The 20,841-nt window shown below is 43.4% G+C and overlaps 1 protein-coding gene across 3 annotated transcripts in view; it reads left to right on the top strand.

The window, feature by feature from the left end:
- LOC109622131 (beta-1-syntrophin) overlaps positions 1-20,841 on the top strand; it is an 804,166-nt gene that overhangs the window by 281,262 nt on the left and 502,063 nt on the right. For all 3 annotated transcript variants that reach the window (XM_029875688.2, XM_029875687.2, XM_029875686.2), the window contains exon 3: positions 6,815-7,514. In XM_029875688.2, the coding sequence (XP_029731548.1) occupies positions 7,306-7,514 (209 nt within the window). In that variant the 5' untranslated portion in view covers positions 6,815-7,305. The remainder of the gene's footprint in view (positions 1-6,814; positions 7,515-20,841) is intronic.

Raw genomic sequence — 20,841 nt, 5'->3', positions numbered from 1 at the left:
GTAGGACTCAATTTGGATTTTTTTCAATATTTTTTTATTGAAACTTGAGTATTTAGTGACTATCGCCCATACAACACTTTATTGTAGGAGTAGTCATTTTTTTTATTAAACAGATTTGAACTAGGATTTGAAAAAAAAACGGTAAAACAAGTTTAGCCCTTTTCAAAAGATAGTCTAGATAATTTTTGAAGAAACTAAGTATGCAAAGTGGCTTATCTAGTCAAGGTCTATACACCCAGAAAGTTTCATTGTAATCTGAGAGGGTGCTGCCAACTCCGAATACGATTTGGGGCGAAATTCGTCAGACCGCATGTCTTCGGACTCATCGCTGTCCTTAATTTCAGGCTTCTCGCAGTAACGTCGTCAATTAGGTCAAGGTTTTGTTGTGTTCAATGCAATTGGGAGTTGTTGATGTGGTTTTGGATGATGTTTGTGACTCCAGCTCTGACGTTGTTCTGAGCCGTCCGGTCAGGATTAGATCTAGAGATGCATTCAAGATCCGTAATCAGAAAAAAATATCGTGAATTTCGGTCGTTTTGGGGAACAGCCAATTTGCATCCTAGAGTCAAAGAGGACTTCTGCTTCTTTGGGTAGATCAGCCTTCCCATTGAACGACACCGCAAATGTCTTGCAATTCTGGTAAGAGGCATGTGATATTTCGTTTACGTTCGTGATCTGTTGCGACTCAGTCTGGAGCGGTAGGCCAGATCCTACAGGAAAATGAAATGTCCGTAATTTTCACCACTGGTAGAACGAACTATTTCTTGTCTTGTGGCGGTTAGTTCGATCGTTATGGAACTAATAGAGTGGAATGGCTGTTGGATTTCAAGGTTCAAGACGGATTTCTGGAATCGGTCGATAATTCTTTGCAGTTTAAGAATGCATGGAGTTCATGCTTCAATGAGTGAGAAGGTATACCGATAAAATTTTGTTATGTGACGGTGTCTGGGCGTTCCTACGGCATGAGGCCAAAAACTATTTTCTAGAAATCATACTTGCAAGCCCTCTGTTGTTGTTGGTTAATAATCTTCCATTGAAATATTCTTCAGGCATTTGTTTGGAAATTCCTCCTATGCTACAATTTCTACAAATAATTCTTTCAACGCTTCTTGCATAATTTACTTCTGAAATTCTTCCATTTTTCTCAAAAAAAAAATTTCGATGAATTTGAGCAAAAATTCCCCAAGGGATTCTTCCAAGAAAAAAGTTCAGAGATTCATTCAGAAAATTCTCCAGAGATTCCTTTGATAAAACTTTTAGCGATGCTTTCAGAAACTTTTCCAGAGTTTTTCAGGAAATGTTTCAAAAGTTCCTTCAAAAATTTGTTCTAGGGTTACTTTGGAAATCCTCCCAAAGATTTCACCAGAAATTCCCACAGCAACTTCCAATTTCTCCAGAAATTCCATTAGAGATTTCGCCAGAAGCTTCACAAAGAGTTGTGTAACAATGTTGAGTATGAGTTACTACAGAAATTCTTCCAAGCTAGGGATTTCTTTAAAAAATCTTAGATTTTTTTTTCCGAAAAATCCATCGGAAATTCCTTCAAGCATTTTCTCAAACAATCTTCCAAGGATTTATTTTAGAACTTTCTCCGGGGCTTGTTTGAAATAACTGCAGGGATTTTTGTTTTGAAAATTTGAGTTTGTGTCAGAAACTCCTACTGGTATTTCTTTAGAAACTCATGCATGGGTTCTTTTTTTTAAATGTGAGATCCCCTCGGGAGTTTTCTGTACAAACTGCCCTAGGAAAAACCATTCACGAAATTTTCGAGGGATTCTTTATAAAAACCTCCCATGACTATTTTATAAATTCTCCAGAAATATCTCCAGATTATCCTCCAGCGATTTCTTCACAAACTTCTCCAAGAATTACTTTAAAAAAACTTCCACGGATTTTTCGATGCTTCTTTAATTAACCCTTACTGCAATCCATCCTAGAATTCATTTCAAAAATGTGACACAAGTTTCTGAAAAAAATCTCTCAGGGATCCCTCCAGAAATTCTTTTCAGGGACTCCTTTCTTATCAAGGAAATCACAAAGAAATTCAGACACAAATTCTTTCACAACATTTTCTAGAAATTCCTTGAGACATTAGAAAGTCCTCCAGAATTTATCCCAAGATCTCCTTCTTGCACGGATAGCTTCCAAAAATGTTTCATGGATTTCCTTAGAAAATATTTCAACAATTCCTCTTAATAAAATCTTGCATAGATTGTTCCACAAATTCATCTACGAATTTCTTCAGGTTTTTTTTTCGTAGAGATATTTTCCAGAAATGTTTAAAAGCATTCATATAGAAAACCTTTAACGAACTTTCTCGAAAAGACTCCATGTTTGGCCTTTCTCGTACAGTAAGTGTACTGGAAAGGCTATATGTTCACTCCAAAAATGACGTTTTGATAGAAAGCTCGGAGGGTCGAGTCACATATACCAATCGACTCAGCTCGACGAATTGAGGTGATGTCTGTGTGTATGTATGTGTGTATGTGTGTGTGTATGTGTGTGGACAAACAACTCACATCACTTTTTGGCAGTAAACCTCAACCGATTTTAATGACTGATGGTTTATTCGACGCGGAATCTGGTCCCATTGTTTCCCATTGTTTCCGGTCCAGCCGTTCCGGAGTTATGGCCATTTAGGTGTTCCGGACTGGTACCCCTGGAAGGGGCCAGACATGAAAATACACCACACTAGGGCTTCCAATCCCGGGATGGATTTCCCGGGAAATGAAATTTCCCGGGATTCCCGAATCCCGGGAACCAAATTTTTGTATCCCGGGTTTCCCGAATTTCCCTGGATTTTTTTTTGTTAAGTGTGAAATGACCAATTGTGAGTCAATGATTGATTTATTTGGTTTCCAGATTAACATTCGTAAAACCACAGAACATCTATGCAGATGTTATTTATATTTATGTTATAATATAATTCGAGCCTAATGGAATGCTACAACATGGAATGGAACAGATAACATCCTCTTAATAATATGCAGGCATAGAAACTGATTTCAGCCGACAACGACTCTTCTTCCTTTCAAAACTGCTTCAAAGGAGTTCATCTTAAAGTGCCAACTGATCCACCAATAACCCTTGCATGTAAGACGCAAAGTCGTAGTGACTGCCCAACTATTTAGGAACAAATCCATTTGTGCATTGCTAAATACTAGATCATGTTGCAACAACCTAATACAGCGCTTGCTAAATAGACGATCAGATAATAGCTCGTATTGAGCCATTATTGGGCTTCAGCTGCCGTTCTACGCATAATTGTCCCCTGTTATATGGGATTCTCATATAACATGGGAAAATTGGGCATAGAGTTTTTACTCTTGTAGCTTTTTACTTTGACTTCGAAATCCCTCGCCGTTTTTTTCGTATTTCTTTGGCAGTTCCCGTTCTGCTTGTATGTTATAGTTATATTTTGTATCGGGTGTGTACTCTTGGCTTGTGTTGTTGTGTCTGTTCATTAAGTATGACAATGTGATTGTGAATTTTAGGAATCAATTTTGAGATTAACCTTCCGTAACTTGCCCGGTTGGCCACCAGCGCCAGCACCACGCTAATGCTGAATTCAAAATACGAATTTTTTTCAACGTGTTCTACAAAATACAACAGCGCGATCATTCGAGGGTTAAATTAAGCATAATTGGGGTTGTTGTATGCTTGTTGATGTACCCAAAATAATCAATAAACAATCAACTACTTTCAGCAAAACACGTTCATGTATTTCTAATCAAAATTTGAATATTTAAAGCAAGTTGAAATCGTACTTTATATGCATTTGCTAAATTGTGCACAGTATACAATAGGAATGAAAAAAAATATGATGTCTGATTAACGATTTTCTTTAAAATAAATACATTTATCGCTTAAAAATAAAATTTCCTTTATTTCCCGGGATCCCGGGAAATCCCAGGATATGGTTATATTTTTTCCCGTTTCCCGGGAAGTTGAATCCCGGGAAAATTGGAAGCCCTACACCACACCCATACATACGAGACATCAAACTGCGGCATTTACGATAACTTGATGAACGTTTAGCAAGAAAACAGTCTCAGAGCATATCTGAACCGGTAGTGTCCCGGTTCCGGATGTCCCGCCTGAAGTGGCCAACATATAATAGTTAACCAAACCCATGCATGCGACACATCGAAGCGCGACTTTTTTTTATAGCCTAATTAACGGCTGGCAAGAAAATAGTCTCAGACCATACCTGAACCGGTAGTGTTCCAGAACCGGTTGCGGGTGTCCCGCCGGAGGTGGCCAAATATAATAGTGAACCAAACCCATGCATGCGACGCATCAAATCACAGCTTTTCCAATAACCTGATGACCGGTTATTAAGAACGTAGGCTCAGACTACACTGGGGTCTGTCGGTAGTATTCCGGAACCAATTCCGGGTGACTCGCCGGAAGTGACCAAATATAAAAGACCATATCTAAACCAGTAATGTTCTGGAACCGGTTCTAGATGTCCCGCCGGAAGTGACTAAATATAATAGTGAACCAAACCTATGCATGCGACACATCAAAGAGCGGCTTTTTTAGCGGTTGGCAACAAAATACTCTCAGATCATATCTGAACCGGTAGTGTTGCGGAAACGGTTTCTTGTGTCCCTCCGGCAGTGGCTAAATGTAGAAGTGAGCTGAACCCATAAATGCGACACATAAAATCACGACTTTTTCAATAATCTGATGAAGGAAGTAGGCTAAGATCACATTAGGGATCTAATCTAAGGTAACATGTTGAACAGTTGGCAAGAAATTAGTCTCAGACCATATGAATGTGTTACGGAAACGATTCCGGGTGTCCCGCCGGAAATGATCAAATGTACAAGAAAACCAGTACACGCGATATATCAAATGATTAATTAGGTTACCTGATGAACGGTTAGCAAGAAAATAGTCTCGGACAATATTTGGGATAACAGGTCGATTCCGGGAACGGATTTTGGCTGTCCCGTCGTAAGTGGTCAAATATAAAAGTCCGAACCTATGCATGCGATACACCAAATCGAGGCTTTTTCAATAGCCCAATAAACATATATATTACGATTGTTGATTATTTTCGGTGAAAACACACACTAAAATTCGATAATACATAACGTTTCGGCCTACTCAACTTCAGCCATCATCAGATATTTAATGTATCAATCGATCACCACCAGAGTATTGCAACCACACTGGTGGTGATCGATTGATGCATTAAATATCTGATGATGGCTGAAATTGAGTAGGCCGAAACGTTATGTATTATCGAGTTTTAGTGTGTGTTTTTACCGAAAATAATCAACAATCGTAATATATAACATTCGACGGTGACATAAACTCCACATAGCCCAATAAACAGTTAGACAGCAAAAAATCTCAGGCCATATTTGGGAGAACCGATAGTGTTCCAGAACTGGTAACGAGTGTCCCGCCCGAAGTGGTAAAATATAGAAGGGAACCGAACCATGGCGGCTTTTTTGATAAAAATTTTTGATAGAAATAGAAAATAGTCGCACGCCAAATCTAAGACTAGTACATAATAGTGTTCCGGAATCGGTTGCGGGTGTTCCACCAGAAGTAATTAAATAGAGAAGTGAAGCAAAATTATGCATACGTCACATAAAATCGCGGCTTTTTCAATATATTATCGGAGGGTTAGCAAGAAAATAGCCTCGCATCACATTAGAAAAGCACCAGTGGTGATCCGAAACGGGTTCCAAGTGTCCCACCGGAATTGGTCAAATGTCAATTCGCGGCTTTTTAGTAAACCTGCTGAACAGACAAGAAAACAGTCTGAGACCATATTTGGGACAATCGGTAGTGTTATGGAATGAGTTCCAGGTTTCCCGCCGGAAGTGGTTAAACGTAAAATTGAACCAGACCCATGCATGCGGCACATCAAATTGCGGAGTCATGAAAGTGAACAAAATCAATGTTAGCAATAAATCAAATCGTGGATTTTTTTATAGCCTGGTAAGATTAAAAGTTAAGAAATTGTCGAAGTCTTCATATGTGCAAGAGATCAAAACCGTGACCGAAGCGATCTCATCAAATCACACCATTTCTGATTCCTTCTGTGTAAATATATATGTAGTAGGATGGATCAACTACTAATAAGAAAATTATAATTTAATCGCATCAACACCAAATAAAGTTTTTCCAATCCCTTTTGCTCACAATTTGAGTGCGTCTGATATTTGTCAGCTCTGATTTGACGTTGAATATAACATCGGATAATCGGCAATAAATTTCCCAAATCTATGATGGCTTGGTAAAATTGTTGCTTTCCTATTTAAAGTGTTCTCAGGATGCAGGAACTTTTCGGTTAACGACGACGAAAACATCATGAGGGCATATTCGACGAGAAAAGCACTATCACCACTAGGTGGATTAATCTGTTTTTTTTTTTTAAGAAAATGATTCACGGATACATTAAGGATTTGAAATTCAGAAATCTTCAAAATTTTAATGATTGCATTGCAAAATCTACAAGAGATTTTTAAGGAAATTCCCAAGATTTCATAACATTCCTTTAGATATTCAAGAAATCTCTCCAAGGATTTCTATGACATTCTTAAAATGTTCTATTATTAAAGAAAATGCCATTTCAAGAGAAATACAATTACTCAACAAAACCATCACAACATCCACATCTTCCGCAAACACCCACTACCTTTTTGTGGACCTAAAAAGGCTGGGCCCATCAAAAATTCACGAAACCATTTCCCCATTTCGCTGTGATAATACTCATTCAGTTCGATACTCATTCCGCACTGATCCAACACCACGTTCCTAATTCCGTGTCTTATCCTCTTTCGATTCGCAGGTCGTTTATTCAGCAGCTGATTGAGATGGATTTCCGCTAATGGTACCGGATAGGTGTAGGTTCGCGTTCATCGAACTGCTACTACTTGTACGGACCTGCAACACCAGCAGCCAACTGCTGCTGTGATGACGGAGCTTGTGGCACCCGGAACAATGGGAACGACGACGACGGTTACAGCAGCACCAACCACGACGACGTCGACGTCAGTGATGTTTTATCAGTGAAATTGAATTACCTACGTTGAGTTTTCCCGCGTGTGCGTTACCATTGGGGTATTGGTACGTCGCCGTAGGCATGTGAATAGTGGAACCCGTGTGTACTCGCGTGTGTTTTTGTATGATTTCGTTCCCGTGAAATAATCCTACGGAGAAGAAAGGGACCCGTGTGTAAACCGGGAGGGGCGAGGCTTGAAGCAATCCTTTGAAGATTAGAGGGCAGATTAGTAGACGGCGAGGACCTAGCGGAACGAAAGCAGAACACTTCCCTATACGATGGTGGAATCGGCCACCATGAACCGGACCAGTCCGGCAGGCTCCACATCCATCGTGGCGGCCGGTGTTCGCAGCGGGATTCTGGAAACGCGTGTTCGCGGCGCCTGGTATCGGGTGTCGGTTACGCTGGAAACGGACTACATCTCGGTCAGTTTGGACGAAACGTGCGAACCGGTCGATCACAGTACCACGCTGAATGGAACGCTGGGGTAAGTGTTTGAACGAGTTCAATGTGGCTTTTGATGTTACGTGGGGAATCATTGCCTGACTATTGGAATCTGTTAAATGGGAGTTTCGCTGCAACAATATTTAAAATGTTCAATTTCATTGTTTTATTCGATTCCTCATTTAGGGAAAGTCTCCTCGAGGGACTCATTTCGGGATGTCTATACGATATTTTATAGAAACATAGACAGCTTGCCTGAAAATAACTTCAGAAACTCATCGTCGCGGGCGTTTAAAATTCAAGCAATTCCTTCGGCGGAATTCAACTTAATCTTCCGCCCAAAAACGGATTAGTATAACAACACTTGGGGCCAAACTTTTTCCGAATCACTTTTCAACACCGTTCGTTCCGTGAAATTCCCAAACAATCTTATTACATTCCCGATGTTGGTCGTTCTCGTGTGCCACGGCGCCGTCATCCTGTGCTGTGCACGCGGAGCCGCCGCAAGCCGAGCAGCAAGCAAGTTGAATCAATTATTCAAAACGTGCACACAATTTTCTTCCTCCCCAGCCAACCAGCAGATAAGCTATGTCTTCGGTTGGTCGGTCGTTCGGTTGCTATGAGCATAACGGCACATTAAGTTTGAAACTTTTACGCCTTAATTCCCACTCCGCGCGTCACCACTCAGTCGGATGGAAGAGTCTCTTGCCACGGCGCGCGGCGCCATCGTCATTTAGCTCTGCTTCCGGTGCGAAGTCCGGGTAGCTAGCTCGCGGAAAGCTTGAGAGATGTGGTGGTGAGTGTTGTGAAATGCCCATTAAGAAATAAAAACTAACTTTATCTCCATCAGACAGACTATGCTCGGGGATTCCCTAAGGAATACGTCTAAATAACACCTTTCAAGAGATTTATCAGAAGTTTGAAAAAATCACCGGGACAAATATTTATAGGATGTCACGACAAAATAATTCAGGACTTCAGGAGAAATCTCGTCAGGATTTCCGGAGAAATCTCGTCAGGATTTCCGGAGAAATCTCGTCAGGATTTCCGGAGAAATCCCTACAGGATTTCCGGAGAAATCCCGACAGGATTTCCGGAGAAATCCCGACAGGATTTCCGGAGAAATCCCGACAGGATTTGCGGAGAAATCCCGACAGGATTTGCGGAGAAATCCCGACAGGATTTCCGGAGAAATCCCGACAGGATTTGCGGAGAAATCCCGACAGGATTTGCGGAGAAATCCCGACAGGATTTGCGGAGAAATCCCGACAGGATTTGCGGAGAAATCCCGACAGGATTTGCGGAGAAATCCCGACAGGATTTGCGGAGAAATCCCGACAGGATTTGCGGAGAAATCCCGACAGGATTTCCGGAGAAATCCCGACAGGATTTCCGGAGAAATCCCGACAGGATTTCCGGAGAAATCCCGACAGGATTTTCGGAGAAATCCCGACAGGATTTCCGGAGAAATCCCGACAGGATTTCCGGAGAAATCCCGACAGGATTTCCGGAGAAATCCCGACAGGATTTCCGGAGAAATCCCGACAGGATTTCCGGAGAAATCCCGACAGGATTTCCGGAGAAATCCCGACAGGATTTCCGGAGAAATCCCGACAGGATTTCCGGAGAAATCCCGACAGGATTTCCGGAGAAATCCCGACAGGATTTCCGAAGAAATCCCGACAGGATTTCCGGAGAAATCCCGACAGGATTTCCGGAGAAATCCCGACAGGATTTCCGGAGAAATCCGGGCAGGATTTCCGGAGAAATCCCGACAGGATTTCCGTAGAAATCCCGACAGGATTTCCGTAGAAATCCCGACAGGATTTCCGGAGAAATCCCGACAGGATTTCCGGAGAAATCCCGACAGGATTTCCGGAGAAATCCCGACAGGATTTCCGGAGAAATCCCGACAGGATTTCCGGAGAAATCCCGACAGGATTTCCGGAGAAATCCCGACAGGATTTCCGGAGAAATCCCGACAGGATTTCCGGAGAAATCCCGACAGGATTTCCGGAGAAATCCCGACAGGATTTCCGGAGAAATCCCGACAGGATTTCCGGAGAAATCCCGACAGGATTTCCGGAGAAATCCCGACAGGATTTCCGGAGAAATCCCGACAGGATTTCCGGAGAAATCCCGACAGGATTTCCGGAGAAATCCCGACAGGATTTCCGGAGAAATCCCGACAGGATTTCCGGAGAAATCCCGACAGGATTTCCGGAGAAATCCCGACAGGATTTCCGGAGAAATCCCGACAGGATTTCCGGAGAAATCCCGACAGGATTTCCGGAGAAATCCCGACAGGATTTCCGGAGAAATCCCGACAGGATTTCCGGAGAAATCCCGACAGGATTTCCGGAGAAATCCCGACAGGATTTCCGGAGAAATCCCGACAGGATTTCCGGAGAAATCCCGACAGGATTTCCGGAGAAATCCCGACAGGATTTCCGGAGAAATCCCGACAGGATTTCCGGAGAAATCCCGACAGGATTTCCGGAGAAATCCCGACAGGATTTCCGGAGAAATCCCGACAGGATTTCCGGAGAAATCCCGACAGGATTTCCGGAGAAATCCCGACAGGATTTCCGGAGAAATCCCGACAGGATTTCCGGAGAAATCCCGACAGGATTTCCGGAGAAATCCCGACAGGATTTCCGGAGAAATCCCGACAGGATTTCCGGAGAAATCCCGACAGGATTTCCGGAGAAATCCCGACAGGATTTCCGGAGAAATCCCGACAGGATTTCCGGAGAAATCCCGACAGGATTTCCGGAGAAATCCCGACAGGATTTCCGGAGAAATCCCGACAGGATTTCCGGAGAAATCCCGACAGGATTTCCGGAGAAATCCCGACAGGATTTCCGGAGAAATCCCGACAGGATTTCCGGAGAAATCCCGACAGGATTTCCGGAGAAATCCCGACAGGATTTCCGGAGAAATCCCGACAGGATTTCCGGAGAAATCCCGACAGGATTTCCGGAGAAATCCCGACAGGATTTCCGGAGAAATCCCGACAGGATTTCCGGAGAAATCCCGACAGGATTTCCGGAGAAATCCCGACAGGATTTCCGGAGAAATCCCGACAGGATTTCCGGAGAAATCCCGACAGGATTTCCGGAGAAATCCCGACAGGATTTCCGGAGAAATCCCGACAGGATTTCCGGAGAAATCCCGACAGGATTTCCGGAGAAATCCCGACAGGATTTCCGGAGAAATCCCGACAGGATTTCCGGAGAAATCCCGACAGGATTTCCGGAGAAATCCCGGCAGGATTTCCGGAGAAATCCCGGCAGGATTTCCGGAGAAATCCCGACAGGATTTCCGGAGAAATCCCGACAGGATTTCCGGAGAAATCCCGACAGGATTTCCGGAGAAATCCCGACAGGATTTCCGGAGAAATCCCGACAGGATTTCCGGAGAAATCCCGGCAGGATTTCGGGAGAAATCCCGACAAGATTTCCGGAGAATTCCCGACAGGATTTCGGGAGAAATCCCGACAGGATTTCCGGAGAAATCCCGACAGGATTTCCGGAGAAATCCCGACAGGATTTCCGGAGAAATCTTGACAGGATTTCCAGAGAATTCCCGACAGGATTTCGGGAGAAATCCCGACAGGATTTCCGGAGAAATCCCGACAGGATTTCGGGAGAAATCCCGACAGGATTTGCGGAGAAATCCCGGCAGGATTTGCGGAGAAATCCCGGCAGGATTTGCGGAGAAATCCCGGCAGGATTTCCGGAGAAATCCCGACAGGATTTCCGGAGAAATCCCGACAGGATTTCCGGAGAAATCCTTGCAGGATTTCCGGAGAAATCTCTTTCAACCCGTTTTCCTCCAAAACACAGAAGAGGTGAAAAAGTTTTTTATGGAAATCTCAGGTACACTCACTTGGAATGTTGCTGCCACCAGGCTCATTTTTCATCGCCAAACAGGATAATTTCCATGCTGAGATCAGTTTTCCGTTAGCGGAGAAAGCGGTCTTCAGATATCCTTGAAGTTGGACCCACCGGTGAGCGAGCAGCGATGCCGAAATGGCACGACTCATCGTTCTTCAATTTCACAGACCTTCCTTCCCACAGTTTTTGCTTCGCGAGGAGAGAATCCTAAAACTTGTTCCGGCTTTACTTTTCCGCTTGCATGTGTGCTCCATACCTACCCGGGCAGACTGTGTAGATGTGTGGGTATGTGTGGTTCTGTGCGGTAGTTACCATTAGGGTGTCGTGCAAAACGACTCGAAAAATACGGTTATGGAGCCCCCCTTGGTTCGGCATCGAGAGTTTGTGCATTAACTTTTCGTTACTGGGTCGAAACGAGTTCTTCTTTTCGTGCCATTTTCCGAGTTTTTTTTCCACGTTCTCTTCGGATTTTCCCTATTATTTTCCGCTCCCTGATGTTGTTAGTTCCCGGCAGAAGTAACCCACCAGCAGCAGAGCAGAATACGCCCGTGAGGAAAACACAATCATCGTGTAGTAGTTACGTTACCGTGCAGTTTTGGTATGGGAACGTACACAACCCGCGAGCGTTATTGCATTCGAAAGGAACGAAAAAATGGAAAATCGTATGCTCTTCGCCGGGGAAAACAGTTTTTTGAAAAGCACCACCAAAACTGCAAAGTTGGAAATAGTTCCAAATGCATTACTATTTATGCTGCTTTTTACCCCCGCAAGCTTACTTTTATTTCTTTTTTTTTTGCTCTGGTTACTGTCTGCTGTGAAGTCAAGGGAGCAAAAGTTTTAAAATTTTTCCCATCGAGCTCCGGTTTAATTTTTGCGATTGTATCAGCTGTGAGGAATAGTTTGGACGCAATTGTTGCGCTGTTACTGGGAATTTTTGAGGATTTCAACGTGGTACTTAGTTGGCTAGCAATGGCAGTTTTACTTTGTAATGTTTGCTGGTTGTTACGTGCTCAACTGGCGTGCTCAACGTGCTCAATTGGAATAATTGAGCAAAAATTTGATGTATAAGTGGATTGCCATAGCACATTACTTTTTTCAGCAAATCCTCCCAAAACCCCATGGGAAATTCCGAATCCCGAAATCCTGTGAGGATTTCTCCAGAAATTCTGTAAGGCTTGCTTTTGGAATTCTGAGAAGATTTCTCCTGGATTCCCGGGAGGATTTCTCCTGGATTCCCGGGAGGATTTCTCCTGGATTCCCGGGAGGATTTCTCCTGAAATTCCGTGAGGATATCTCTTGAATAACCGGGAGGATCTCTCTTGAAATACCGGGAGGATTTCTCCTAAAATCCTGAAAGGATATCCTCTGAAATCCTGGCAGGATTTCCTCTGAAATCCTGGCAGGATTACCTCTGAAATCCTGGCAGGATTTCCTCTGAAATCCTGGCAGGATTTCCTCTGAAATCCTGGCAGGATTTCCTCTGAAATCCTGGCAGGATTTCCTCTGAAATCCTGGCAGGATTTCCTCTGAAATCCTGGCAGGATTTCCTCTGAAATCCTGGCAGGATTTCCTCTGAAATCCTAACAGGATTTCCTCTGAAATCCTAACAGGATTTCCTCTGAAATCCTGGCAGGATTTCCTCTGAAATCCTGGCAGGATTTCCTCTGAAATCCTGGCAGGATTTCCTCTGAAATCCTGGCAGGATTTCCTCTGAAATCCTAACTGGATTTCCTCTGAAATCCTGGCAGGATTTCCTCTGAAATCCTAACTGGATTTCCTCTGAAATCCTGGCAGGATTTCCTCTGAAATCCTGGCAGGATTTCCTCTGAAATCCTGGCAGGATTTCCTCTGAAATTCTGGCAGGATTTCCTCTGAAATCCTGGCAGGATTACCTCTGAAATCCTGGAAGGATTTCCTCTGAAATCCTGGAAGGATTTCCTCTGAAATCCTGGAAGGATTTCCTCTGAAATCCTGGAAGGATTTCCTCTGAAATCCTGGAAGGATTTCCTCTGAAATCCTGGAAGGATTTCCTCTGAAATCCTGGAAGAATTTCCTCTGAAATCCTGGAAGGATTTCCTCTGAAATCCTGGAAGGATTTCCTTCTTCTTTTGTTGGGTTCGAGGGACTTTAACCCGAAGGTCATTCGTCCCTCCTACTTAAAGGATTTCCTCTGAAATCCTGGAAGGATTTCCTCTGAAATCCTGGAAGGATTTCCTCTGAAATCCTGGAAGGATTTCCTCTGAAATCCTGGAAGGATTTCCTCTGAAATCCTGGAAGGATGTCATCTGAAATGCTGGAAGGATGTGATATGAAATCCTGGAAGGATGTCATCTGAAATCCTGGAAGGATTTCCTCTGAAATCCTGGAAGGATTTCCTCTGAAATGCTGGAAGGATGTCATCTGAAATCCTGGAAGGATTTCCTCTGAAATGCTGGAAGGATTTCCTCTGAAATCCTGGAAGGATTTCCTCTGAAATCCTGGAAGGATTTCCTCTGAAATCCTGGAAGGATTTCCTCTGAAATCCTGGAAGGATTTCCTCTGAAATCCTGGAAGGATTTCCTCTGAAATCCTGGAAGGATTTCCTCTGAAATCCTGGAAGGATTTCCTCTGAAATCCTGGAAGGATTTCCTCTGAAATCCTGGAAGGATTTCCTCTGAAATCCTGGAAGGATTTCCTCTGAAATCCTGGAAGGATTTCCTCTGAAATCCTGGAAGGATTTCCTCTGAAATCCTGGAAGGATTTCCTCTGAAATCCTGGAAGGATTTCCTCTGAAATCCTGGAAGGATTTCCTCTGAAATCCTGGAAGGATTTCCTCTGAAATCCTGGAAGGATTTCCTCTGAAATCCTGGAAGGATTTCCTCTGAAATCCTGGAAGGATTTCCTCTGAAATCCTGGAAGGATTTCCTCTGAAATCCTGGAAGGATTTCCTCTGAAATCCTGGAAGGATTTCCTCTGAAATCCTGGAAGGATTTCCTCTGAAATCCTGGAAGGATTTCCTCTGAAATCCTGGAAGGATTTCCTCTGAAATCCTGGAAGGATTTCCTCTGAAATCCTGGAAGGATTTCCTCTGAAATCCTGGAAGGATTTCCTCTGAAATCCTGGAAGGATTTCCTCTGAAATCCTGGAAGGATTTCCTCTGAAATCCTGGAAGGATTTCCTCTGAAATCCTGGAAGGATGTCATCTGAAATGCTGGAAGGATGTCATCTGAAATGCTGGAAGTATGTGATCTGAAATCCTGGAAGGATGTCATCTGAAATCCTGGAAGGATTTCCTCTGAAATCCTGGAAGGATTTCCTCTGAAATCCTGGTTGGATTTCCTCTGAAATCCTGGAAGGATTTCCACTGAAATCCTGGAAGGATTTCCTCTGAAATCCTGGAAGGATTTCCTCTGAAATCCTGGAAGGATTTCCTCTGAAATCCTGGAAGGATTTCCTCTGAAATCGTGGAAGGATTTCCTCTGAAATCCTGGAAGGATTTCCTCTGAAGGATTTCCTCTGAAATCCTGGAAGGATTTCCTCTGAAATCCTGGAAGGATTTCCTCTGAAATCCTGGAAGGATTTCCTCTGAAATCCTGGAAGGATTTCCTCTGAAATCCTGGAAGGATTTCCTCTGAAATCCTGGAAGGATTTCCTCTGAAATCCTGGAAGGATTTCCTCTGAAATCCTGGAAGGATTTCCTTTGAAATCCTAGAAGGATTTCCTCTGAAATCCTGGAAGGATTTCCTCTGAAATCCTGGAAGGATTTCCTCTGAAATCCTGGAAGGATTTCCTCTGAAATCCTGGAAGGATTTCCTCTGAAATCCTGGAAGGATTTCCTCTGAAATCCTGGAAGGATTTCCTTTGAAATCCTGGAAGGATTTCCTCTGAAATCCTGGAAGGATTTCCTCTGAAATCCTGGAAGGATTTCCTCTGAAATCCTGGAAGGATTTCCTCTGAAATCCTGAAAGGATTTCCTCTGAAATCCTGGAAGGATTTCCTCTGAAATCCTGGAAGGATTTCCCCTGAAATCCTGGAAGGATTTCCCCTGAAATCCTGGAAGGATTTCCCCTGAAATCCTGGAAGGATTTCCCCTGAAATCCTGGAAGGATTTCCCCTGAAATCCTGGAAGGATTTCCCCTGAAATCCTGGAAGGATTTCCCCTGAAATCCTGGAAGGATTTCCCCTGAAATCCTGGAAGGATTTCCCCTGAAATCCTGGAAGGATTTCCCCTGAAATTCTGGAAGGATTTCCCCTGAAATACTGGAAGGATTTCCTCTGAAATCGTGGAAGGATTTCCTCTGAAATCCTGGAAGGATTTCCCCTGAAATTCTGGAAGGATTTCCTCTGAAATCCTGGAAGGATTTCCTCTGAAATCCTGGAAGGATTTCCTCTGAAATCCTGGAAGGATTTCCTCTGAAATCCTGGAAGGATTTCCTCTGAAATCCTGGAAGGATTTCCTCTGAAATCCTGGAAGGATTTCCTCTGAAATCCTGGAAGGATTTCCTCTGAAATCCTGGAAGGATGTCATCTGAAATGCTGGAAGGATGTCATCTGAAATGCTGGAAGTATGTGATCTGAAATCCTGGAAGGATGTCATCTGAAATCCTGGAAGGATTTCCTCTGAAATCCTGGTTGGATTTCCACTGAAATCCTGGAAGGATTTCCACTGAAATCCTGGAAGGATTTCCTCTGAAATCCTGGAAGGATTTCCTCTGAAATCCTGGAAGGATTTCCTCTGAAATTCTGGAAGGATTTCCTCTGAAATCCTGGAAGGATTTCCTCTGAAATCCTGGAAGGATTTCCTCTGAAATCCTGGAAGGATTTCCTCTGAAATCCTGGAAGGATTTCCTCTGAAATCCTGGAAGGATTTCCTCTGAAATCCTGGAAGGATTTCCTCTGAAATCCTGGAAGGATTTCCTCTGAAATCCTGGAAGGATTTCCTCTGAAATCCTGGAAGGATTTCCTCTGAAATCCTGGAAGGATTTCCTCTGAAATCCTGGAAGGATTTCCTCTGAAATCCTGGAAGGATTTCCTCTGAAATCCTGGAAGGATTTCCTCTGAAATCCTGGAAGGATTTCCTCTGAAATCCTGGAAGGATTTCCTCTGAAATCCTGGAAGGATTTCCTCTGAAATCCTGGAAGGATTTCCTCTGAAATTCTGGAAGGATTTCCTCTGAAATCCTGGAAGGATTTCCTCTGAAATCCTGGAAGGATTTCCTCTGAAATCCTGGAAGGATTTCCTCTGAAATCCTGGAAGAATTTCCTCTGAAATCCTGGAAGGATTTCCTCTGAAATCCTGGAAGGATTTCCTCTGAAATCCTGGAAGGATTTCCTCTGAAATCCTGGAAGGATTTCCTCTGAAATCCTGGAAGGATTTCCTCTGAAATCCTGGAAGGATTTCCTCTGAAATCCTGGAAGGATTTCCTCTGAAATCCTGGAAGGATTTCCTCTGAAATCCTGGAAGGATTTCCTCTGAAATCCTGGAAGGATTTCCTCTGAAATCCTGGAAGGATTTCCTCTGAAATCCTGGAAGGATTTCCTCTGAAATCCTGGAAGGATTTCCTCTGAAATCCTGGAAGGATTTCCTCTGAAATCCTGGAAGGATTTCCTCTGAAATCCTGGAAGGATTTCCTCTGAAATCCTGGAAGGATTTCCTCTGAAATCCTGGAAGGATTTCCTCTGAAATCCTGGAAGGATTTCCTCTGAAATCCTGGAAGGATTTCCTCTGAAATCCTGGAAGGATTTCCTCTGAAATCCTGGAAGGATTTCCTCTGAAATCCTGGAAGGATTTCCTCTGAAATCCTGGAAGGATTTCCTCTGAAATCCTGGAAGGATTTCCTCTGAAATCCCGGAAGGATTTCCTCTGAAATCCTGGAAGGATTTCCTCTGAAATCCTGGAAGGATTTCCTCTGAAATCCTGGAAGGATTTCCTCTGAAATCCTGGAAGGATTTCCTCTGAAATCCTGGAAGGATTTCCTCTGAAATCCTGGAAGGATTTCCTCTGAAATCCTGGAAGGATTTCCTCTGAAATCCTGGAAGGATTTCCTCTGAAATCCTGGAAGGATTTCCTCTGAAATCCTGGAAGGATTTCCTCTGAAATCCTGGAAGGATTTCCTCTGAAATCCTGGAAGGATTTCCTCTGAAATCCTGGAAGGATTTCCTCTGAAATCCTGGAAGGATTTCCTCTGAAATCCTGGAAGGATTTCCTCTGAAATCCTGGAAGGATTTCCTCTGAAATCCTGGAAGGATGTCATCTGAAATGCTGGAAGGATGTGATCTGAAATCCTGGAAGGATGTCATCTGAAATCCTGGAAGGATTTCCTCTGAAATCCTGGAAGGATTTCCTCTGAAATCCTGGAAGGATTTCCTCTGAAATCCTGGAAGGATTTCCTCTGAAATCCTGGAAGGATTTCCTCTGAAATCCTGGAAGGATTTCCTCTGAAATCCTGGAAGGATTTCCTCTGAAATCCTGGAAGGATTTCCTCTGAAATCCTGGAAGGATTTCCTCTGAAATCCTGGAAGGATTTCCTCTGAAATCCTGGCAGGATTTCCTCTGAAATCCTGGCAGGATTTCCTCTGAAATCCTGGAAGGATTTCCTCTGAAATCCTGGAAGGACTTCCTCTGAAATCCTGGAAGGATTTCCTCTGAAATCCTGGAAGGATTTCCTCTGAAATCCTGGAAGGATTTTCTCTGAAATCCTGGAAGGATTTCCTCTGAAATCCTGGAAGGATTTCCTCTGAAATCCTGGAAGGATTTCCTCTGAAATCCTGGAAGGATTTCCTCTGAAATCCTGGAAGGATTTCCTCTGAAATCCTGGAAGGATTTCCTCTGAAATCCTGGAAGGATTTCCTCTGAAATCCTGGAAGGATTTCCTCTGAAATCCTGGAAGGATTTCCTCTGAAATCCTGGAAGGATTTCCTCTGAAATCCTGGAAGGATTTCCTCTGAAATCCTGGAAGGATTTCCTCTGAAATCCTGGAAGGATTTCCTCTGAAATCCTGGAAGGATTTCCTCTGAAATCCTGGAAGGATTTCCTCTGAAATCCTGGAAGGATTTCCTCTGAAATCCTGGAAGGATTTCCTCTGAAATCCTGGAAGGATTTCCTCTGAAATCCTGGAAGGATTTCCTCTGAAATCCTGGAAGGATTTCCTCTGAAATCCTGGAAGGATTTCCTCTGAAATCCTGGAAGGATTTCCTCTGAAATCCTGGAAGGATTTCCTCTGAAATCCTGGAAGGATTTCCTCTGAAATCCTGGAAGGATTTCCTCTGAAATCCTGGAAGGATTTCCTCTGAAATCCTGGAAGGATTTCCTCTGAAATCCTGGAAGGATTTCCTCTGAAATCCTGGAAGGATTTCCTCTGAAATCCTGGAAGGATTTCCTCTGAAATCCTGGAAGGATTTCCTCTGAAATCCTGGAAGGATTTCCTCTGAAATCCTGGAAGGATTTCCTCTGAAATCCTGGAAGGATTTCCTCTGAAATCCTGGAAGGATTTCCTCTGAAATCCTGGAAGGATTTCCTCTGAAATCCTGGAAGGATTTCCTCTGAAATCCTGGAAGGATTTCCTCTGAAATCCTGGAAGGATTTCCTCTGAAATCCTGGAAGGATTTCCTCTGAAATTCTGGAAGGATTTCCTCTGAAATCCTGGAAGGATTTCATCTGAAATCCTGGAAGGATTTCCTCTGAAATTCTGGAAGGATTTCCTCTGAAATTCTGGAAGGATTTCCTCTGAAATTCTGGAAGGATTTCCTCTGAAATTCTGGAAGGATTTCTTCTGAAATCCTGGAAGGATTTCCTCTGAAATCCTGGAAGGATTTCCTCTGAAATCCTGGAAGGATTTCCTCTGAAATCCTGGAAGGATTTCCTCTGAAATCCTGGAAGGATTTCCTCTGAAATCCTGGAAGGATTTCCTCTGAAATCCTGGAAGGATTTCCTCTGAAATCCTGGAAGGATTTCCTCTGAAATCCTGGAAGGATTTCCTCTGAAATCCTGGAAGGATTTCCTCTGAAATCCTGGAAGGATTTCCTCTGAAATCCTGGAAGGATTTCCTCTGAAATCCTGGAAGGATTTCATCTGAAATCCTGGAAGGATTTCATCTGAAATCCTGGAAGGATTTCATCTGAAATCCTGGAAGGATTTCCTCTGAAATTCTGGAAGGATTTCCTCTGAAATCCTGGAAGGATTTCCTCTGAAATCCTGGAAGGATTTCCTCTGAAATCCTGGAAGGATTTCCTCTGAAATCCTGGAAGGATTTCCCCTGAAATCCTGGAAGGATTTCCTCTGAAATCCTGGAAGGATTTCCTCTGAAATCCTGGAAGGATTTCCTCTGAAATCCTGGAAGGATTTCCTCTGAAATCCTGGAAGGATTTCCTCTGAAATCCTGGAAGGATTTCCTCTGAAATCCTGGAAGGATTTCCTCTGAAATCCTGGAAGGATTTCCTCTGAAATCCTGGAAGGATTTCCTCTGAAATCCTGGAAGGATTTCCTCTGAAATCCTGGAAGGATTTCCTCTGAAATCCTGGAAGGATTTCCTCTGAAATCCTGGAAGGATTTCCTCTGAAATCCTGGAAGGATTTCCTCTGAAATCCTGGAAGGATTTCCTCTGAAATCCTGGAAGGATTTCCTCTGAAATCCTGGAAGGATTTCCTCTAAAATCCTGGAAGGATTTCCTCTGACATCCTGTAAGGATGTCATCTGAAATCCTCGAAGGAAGTCATCTGAAATCCTGGAAGGATGCCATCTGAAATCCTGGAAGGATTTCCTCTGAAATCCTGGAAGGATTTCCTCTGAAATCCTGGATGGATTTCCTCTGAAATCCTGGAAGGATTTCCTCTGAAATTTTGGAAGGATTTCCTCTGAAATCCTGGAAGGATTTCCTCTGAAATCCTGGAAGGATTTCCTCTGAAATCCTGGAAGGATTTCCTCTGAAATCCTGGAAGGATTTCCTCTGAAATCCTGGAAGGATTTCCTCTGAAATCCTGGAAGGATTTCCTCTGAAATCCTGGAAGGATTTCCTCTGAAATCCTGGAAGGATTTCCTCTGAAATCCTGGAAGGACTTCCTCTGAAATCTTGTAAGGATTTATTTTGAAATCCTGGAAGGATGTCCTCTAAAATCCTGGAAGGATTTCTCCTGATATCTTAGAAGAATTTCTCTTGAAATTCTGGAAGGATTTCTCCTGAAATTTTGGAAGGATTTCTCCTGCTCACAAGACTTCTCTGTTCAAGATCAAATCAAGCTCCATGAGGCTTTCGAACGCCCATTTTTGATCATCGACACATGACGTTCTTGCGCCTTACATTTGATTTAATATTCGCACAATCTGCTGTCGCTGCTCCTTCGACCATTTCACGTGCTCTAGTGAACCAATCCAGTACAAGATAGGACATCACCATCAAGCCCCAATCCTCAAACAGGACGACCATCTACGCTGCGTTCCTAGAACTGGTTGATGCCAAGCTCACCATCATCCCAAGAAGACATTGAATATAATTAG

The sequence above is a fragment of the Aedes albopictus genome, chromosome 3 (assembly GCF_035046485.1).
Source record: "Aedes albopictus strain Foshan chromosome 3, AalbF5, whole genome shotgun sequence".
In the NCBI taxonomy this organism is placed as follows: domain Eukaryota; kingdom Metazoa; phylum Arthropoda; class Insecta; order Diptera; family Culicidae; genus Aedes; species Aedes albopictus.
This window is presented reverse-complemented; position numbering and strand designations above follow the sequence as displayed.